The sequence below is a fragment of the Cornus florida genome, unplaced genomic scaffold (genome assembly GCF_030987335.1).
Source record: "Cornus florida cultivar Cherokee Brave unplaced genomic scaffold, ASM3098733v1 CherokeeBrave_3.0.0_Hap2_Chr03, whole genome shotgun sequence".
In the NCBI taxonomy this organism is placed as follows: domain Eukaryota; kingdom Viridiplantae; phylum Streptophyta; class Magnoliopsida; order Cornales; family Cornaceae; genus Cornus; species Cornus florida.
This window is the reverse complement of record NW_026775573.1, coordinates 28,197,524-28,203,710: the sequence shown is the minus strand read 5'-3', so window position 1 is coordinate 28,203,710 and position 6,187 is coordinate 28,197,524. Positions and strand designations below refer to the sequence as shown.

The 6,187-nt window shown below is 34.5% G+C and overlaps 1 protein-coding gene across 2 annotated transcripts; it reads right to left on the bottom strand.

Annotated features, from left to right (window-relative positions):
• Nucleotides 1–1,298: 1,298 nt before the first annotated feature.
• On the bottom strand, nucleotides 1,299–5,149 carry LOC132300089 (LIM domain-containing protein WLIM1-like). Of its 2 annotated transcripts, XM_059797028.1 has the most exons (5): nucleotides 4,806–5,145; nucleotides 3,444–3,540; nucleotides 3,303–3,346; nucleotides 3,044–3,133; nucleotides 1,299–1,765 (listed from the first exon to the last, which is right to left on the bottom strand). In XM_059797028.1, the coding sequence occupies exons 1-5, from the start codon at nucleotides 4,938–4,940 to the stop codon at nucleotides 1,556–1,558; spliced, it is 576 nt and encodes a 191-aa protein (XP_059653011.1). In that variant the 5' UTR covers nucleotides 4,941–5,145; the 3' UTR covers nucleotides 1,299–1,555. The 2 variants fall into 2 exon arrangements, with proteins under 2 accessions (XP_059653011.1, XP_059653012.1); XM_059797029.1 differs by lacking the exon at nucleotides 3,044–3,133 and having other exon boundaries at nucleotides 4,806–5,149.
• Between the last annotated feature and the right edge of the window lie 1,038 nt (nucleotides 5,150–6,187).

Here is a 6,187-nt window from a genome sequence, read left to right as displayed (position 1 = left end):
AAATTGAGATCTTATTGAAAGAGTCCAAAAACCACAAGAAAATAGGCAAAGGCTATATACTAGGTGTTACAAGTGGAGTATTTGTCTCACGTTGGATCCGGAAGTGAATTATATACGGGCCGAGTGTGGCTCCACTTAATAACTTAAGTTTTTAGATTGGATCATGAATAAGGGGGTGCACACGGTTCAGTTTGGATCAATTTGAGAGTATTTTAGAACCAAATCATTCCTAAACGGTTTCAGAAAATCTATAACCAAACCAGACCATTTGATCAAAGAAACCGAAACAAACTAAATTGCAAAACACCGGCTCGGTTTCACGGTTTTTTTTTTTTTTTTTTTTTTTTTTTTTTTTTTTTTTTTTTACTGTTAAAGAAATATTTATATTTTAAAATTCAAATGCACAAAAATAAACCAAGTTAACCAATACATTCGGAATTGCTAATACATTTACTTCTAGAATATAAGTTAATAAATTCAAAATTGCTAATATATTCGGAACTTTTAATTCATTCTTTTCTGTTACTTCTGAAACTCATTCTTTTGTCACTTCTGAAACTGAAGTGAATTAGTGAACACCTTCAGAATTGATAATAGTCTAATATATTTAGAATTACTAATTCAACAACAAACACCACAAAAGAAAATACGAAGCTCATTGTTTCAGTTGAAACTGGGTCGCAACCCGACTCGGGTCTAAACAAAGGAACGGTCCTGAATTCGAGTTATTATATTGCGCATCTTCCTCATACAAAGATAATCGCGGATCTAGAATCATCCATATAATATACAAAACAAAACTCTATTCTAAAATTCGCTTGTAATCCTATATATAAGTATGTTTAGGGTTGGGGTGAGAAACGAGAGAACACTGAAGAGAGAGAGAGAGAGTTAGGATTTGGGAGCTGAAACTTTTAATCTCTTAATTTTTTGCATAGTAAAATCTTTCGCGGGATCTTCGTGGACGCAATATTTCCAAAATGTAAATCTTTGAATTCTTTGTGTGTGATGGCGTTTACTTTTTTGTTATGATTCTTGATTGTATGCTTACTTCGTAGACAAACTCGTAACACCCTCTTTACTAATTGTGTTAATTATGTGTAGGTATTTAAACTAATTGTTCAGATTAGTTTCAAATTTAACTAATGAGCGTGAACTAAAAAGTGAAAATGTAGGCAACAGAAGTCTGAAATAAGTTCCTTTATATATATACATACATATATATATGGGTATATGCACACACATTCCCCCCTAAACATGGAATTAGTGACAAGTGAGGTATGGTGAAAAATTGACAATTCCAGGCAACATAATGATCACCATATAATTATGAAAATGGTGGAACAAGTCATACCACACAAGTCATCCAGTATTTCACAAACTTACACAACAACCCAGTGACAAATCAGGGGCACACATTATGGCTACAATCATCAATAAATCCATAATGCAGTAAAAATACTCTTAAATAACATGGATGATGAGAGAGAAAGAAGGAGACTCTTAAATAACATGGATGATGAGAGAGAGAGACTGAGAAATTTGTTCCAGCAGATCACGATTCAGCTGCAATTACCGGAGCAGGTGCGGGCTCTTTATCATTCTCGAGCTGGCTGTAATTGCCTTTCTCTTTGAAGAGTTGGATGTGGTGGTGCTTGCAGTAGAGTTTTCCCTCATGTGCAATGTAGTTGGATGGGCTTATAGTACAACCACCATGGGTACATTTGAAACAGCTCCTATGATATGCAGTTCCATTGACAGTAACCTTTAAGAAAAAATCAAAACATTACTTCAAATAATGTTGTTAGATAAAGTACTCGCACCATTTCACAAATTGCCTACCAAGGGGTTCGAACCTTTTGTAGATAGGTAAGTACTCATATACACATTTCACAAATTGCCTATTAAGGGGGTTCGAACCCTTTGTGGGTAGGTAAGTACTAATACACACATTTCACAAATTGCCTGCTAAGGGGGTTCGAACCCTTTGTGGGTACTCATACACAACATTTCACAAATTGCTTGCTAAGGGGTTCGAACCCTTTGCGGGTACGTAAGTGCTCATACACACATTTCACAAATTGCTTGCTAAGGGGTTCGAACCCTTTGCGGGTAGGTAAGTACTCATACACATATTTCACAAATTGCCCATTATAGAGATCGAACCCCTTACCTCCCCTTTGAGGGAGGAGAGTTTATACCATTGGACTAACTGTTCATTATCAATCCAAATGGGACAGAGTTCCATGTTATGCCATACAAATTGGGAAACATGTTACTAAACCAAGGTTCTGAACTCCAATACAAATGTTGATCTTTGTTTTGGCTCATATAAGAAAGAAGTGTTTTACATAACTACATTCAACTTTGTTGAGAAGCTAACAATTTCTGCTGTATGAATAATTGAGAGCTAAGAAAAGGTTTTTAATCAAAGTTAGCTTTATCATTTATAATACTTATGTTGCAAATTTTTTTTTTTATAATACTTATGCTTCGTGCGGTAGGAAGGAAGAAAATTTGATGGAAGGGAGAGACGAAGGGATGGATGAGACATCCATAGGCAAGAGATTGTGTCATTCCCTCTTTTTATTCGGTTGGATAGAAGAGAAGAGAAGAAGCTGGCAACTTACTTTGTTCATTAGGAGGAAAGGGAAGAGAGAGCTTCAATTTGTTTTTACTATTATACCCATCAATATCTATAGTTATAATATTTATGAATGATAATATTGTAATTTAGAACTTTTATAATAGCCTCATTTGTATTCCCTCTGCTTTTCCGTCTATATTTAGAGGGATGAAAATTTGTAAAGGAGGAAGAATGACTCATCCATTCTATTATCATTTCTCTTCTTATCTCCTCTCTACCGAACGAATGAAATTTGTTCCTTCCTATCTTCCCGGGCCTCTACCCCTCTTCCTTCTTACCGAACGAAGCATAAAGATGAATAATTATAATTCCATGATTCGGTACTGCATTTTCGTGGACCTTAAATGTTAAACATAGTTAGGAATATGATCGAGCATTCAAAATCATGTTACTTACCCTCTCGATTGGATAAACGGTCTTGCTACACCCCACGCATTTCTCCCTGGTGCCGCCAAACATGTTGGAGACTTTGCTGGCAGTAGCACTCTATTAAATTCATTCCATGTTATGTTGTTAGCAGCTGATAGCACTATAGACTTGCCTCAAAGCCAACACTGATTACAAAGTTTCTAAGGACAACTATTTGAACTATATAGATGAATTTTCCAAGAATGTGTTTATACCATCTCAGAGAAACTAACAGAGCATAGATTACCTCACTATCGGACAGTTTTTCTGTTTTCGTGATTTTTGGTGTTCCTGAAAAAGTGTGGGCGAAGAAGGAAATCAATTTGTAGTACTAATTATTGTAAATATTAATCAATCGAATTTAATTGACATTATTGTTAAGTTTTACCTTCAAAACTCTTGTCCAGGCTCCCAGTTCTCTTGAAGAGTTGATCAAAGTGAGGCCTGCAGTAAAGAACCCCCTCAAAAGAGTTGAAGTTGCTGAGCTGCATGTGTAAAACACAGTAAATGAGAGCTTGAATTTGAATATATATATATATATATATATCTGAACCTCTAAAAGTGGGAGGTGAGAGTTCAAGGTCCCATAGGAGCAAATGTGTGACTTTCTTGCCAATGAAAAAAATAAAAACACACACACACAATGGAGTGGTGCTGAGCTTCCTAAATAAGAAAGACTTGGTTGACAGTACATATAACACAAGCCTTATTATATAAACACACACACATCTAGATTAAGCTACGTTCGGGAATCTTGGATATAACCACCTTTTTGATCCAGAAAATTTGACATTATACACGTGGTCACAAGCAAAGCATAGAATAATATTTTTCATTTAGGACAAAAATATTTTTTATCTATTTTTATTTTTTTGTTAGGAAGACAAAAACATAATTTTTATGACAAAGTAGTGAAATATTAATTAGCACATATGATACAACAATCATTACATTATTCACACAACTTCATCTTCTTTATTATGTCAAACTAACTCTTAATATAAAATTTAAAAATTAATTATAGCTCTATAATAGTCTTACTAGATTTATATAGACAAAAAATTATATTTATAAATAACCATATCCATGTTTTTATCTTCCTCGACTCGATGTGTCAACGGATTCATGTAATATCGTTTCCGTTTTTATGCTACATAGGTTCACATGCAATATAAATTTGCACACAATAAAGAATATATAAGAACTCGATGTACTATTGTTTACCCATTCCTTAATAGTTTAATCTTTTGAGACAATTGATAATTCATTTTTTTTGTGTGCTTTGTAGCTCTAGTGGTGGGCGAGCCTCACGGCATGGTGTGAGTGCCAATGTTTGAACCACCCATCCTCACCTTCCCCTCTAACCTCTAACCCTCGTTTTAAAAATAATAATAAAATCATCGAACTCTTAATAATTTTTTTCTTTTCTTTTCTTCAGGATAAGAATATTAGATTAGAATTTAAAGGTGCTAAGGTTCGCTCCTAAGCCAAGCTCCCAAAGACCACGGAGAGCAACCAACAGTTATGAAGGCTTTTGCATCAAACTCTTAATAATGAAACCATATTGCATGTAGAATCACCATTTTCTTTGAAAATATGGAGGATTTAAGGAGCCCGGATCATAATGACATAATATACAAGTGTATATGTGTTGTGAGTCATCCGATGCAGTACAGCACCCGTGCTAAACCGTACCGGATCCCAACTCTTAACAAGATGAAGGAAATGGAAGAGTGAAAGATACATGTACCTTGAGGGTACCTTTGCAATGGTGGCATCGGAAGCAAGCCTTGTGGTAAGTCCGGTTATCGGCTGTTAACTTGTCGACCAGATATACAGTCTTATTGCAGGCTGTGCACTTCTGGGTTGTTCCTACAAAAGCCATGGCTTCCAATTCCTCCTCCTCCTCCCTGTGATCACCTAGAGCATTACAATATACCAATGCTTTTCTCTCTCTGTCTCTCTCAACCTTTTGCCTCCCACTCTCTCTCTCCTACCTCTCCATTAATAACTAGAGAGAGAGAAAGAGAGTTGTGGGTTGCAGTGATTTGCGGGTGAGAAAGTGTTAAAAAATTTGTAGATAATTGATGGGAATGGTCACTTGGCAATCATTTTGTCCGAATTTAAAGCAATTCCATCCTGCACCTTCTTTTATTGTTATTTTTTTCTATTAATATGAAAATGCAATTAGAAGAAAAACAATAGAAAATTTGTCATATATTGTTCCTAGTCAAAAAAACCTTTAATTCTAACATAATGAAAAATAAAACTAAGAAATTTAAGTGACATATAGATGCAAAAACAAAGTCGTCATTGACGAGATAACATCATGTTAATTTCATGTGAATATATATATATATCAATTGATCACTTTTCATATGAATCATTTTGTGTGCTTGAATAACATTAATAAAATAATTGGTTAGGGTCCGTTTGGTGGCACGCGTTTTGTTTTAGACGTTTTGTTTTTGACTAAAACAGAAAAAGTGTTTTTGTCGTAAGACTGTTTTGAAAAAAAAACAAAAGCACGTTTAAGAACGATATTTTGCTGTAGAAATGTGTTGCGCTAATGTTAGGTTTTGGGTCATGAACAGTTGTTAAAATAAGAAAAAATAACTTTTTAATGTTTTGGTTTTAGGCCACTGCTCACGAAGTGCTTTAGCATTGTGTAAAATAAAACAAGACCGCACCAAACATATTTTTGTTGTTAAAATCAACACCGTAACAGCCCAAAAATAAAAACAGTAGAACCAAAACACATGCCAAACGAAGCTTTAGTTATTTGAATTTACTTTAAAATGTCTAATAATAGATTAATTGTTAGTTCTTTGAATAGTTAAAGTAAAAAGAAGAGAGGGAAATGAGCCAAAAAAATATATATATATATATTAAAGCTAATTAAAGTATCTATATTACTGTAATTGATTTGGCACAGATGAATAACACAATTGATCCTTCTTTTAAGAAAAGGTGATGGACCCACAGGTTTGATTTCCAGCATATAGCATCATGAAATGCCCAACTGGCTACCTCACTTGGTTGGTTGCTTTTTCCTTCACTTTGATGATGAAAATTAAGGTATCGTATCTATTTTATTGAGCATAGACTACTGACCCCCACTTTTGTCACAAG

What these genes read in the sequence shown, in the direction of transcription:
- LOC132300089 (XM_059797028.1), bottom strand. Translation starts at nt 4,940, where the DNA reads ATGGCTTTTGTAGGAACAACCCAGAAGTGCACAGCCTGCAATAAGACT. An exon ending in ATTGCAAAGGTACCCTCAAG is followed by an intron (nt 3,541 to 4,805) that starts GTACATGTATCT and finishes TTACACATGCAG; the next exon opens with CTCAGCAACTTCAACTCTTT. An exon ending in AAAAACTGTCCGATAGTGAG is followed by an intron (nt 3,134 to 3,302) that starts GTAATCTATGCT and finishes TGAATTTAATAG; the next exon opens with AGTGCTACTGCCAGCAAAGT.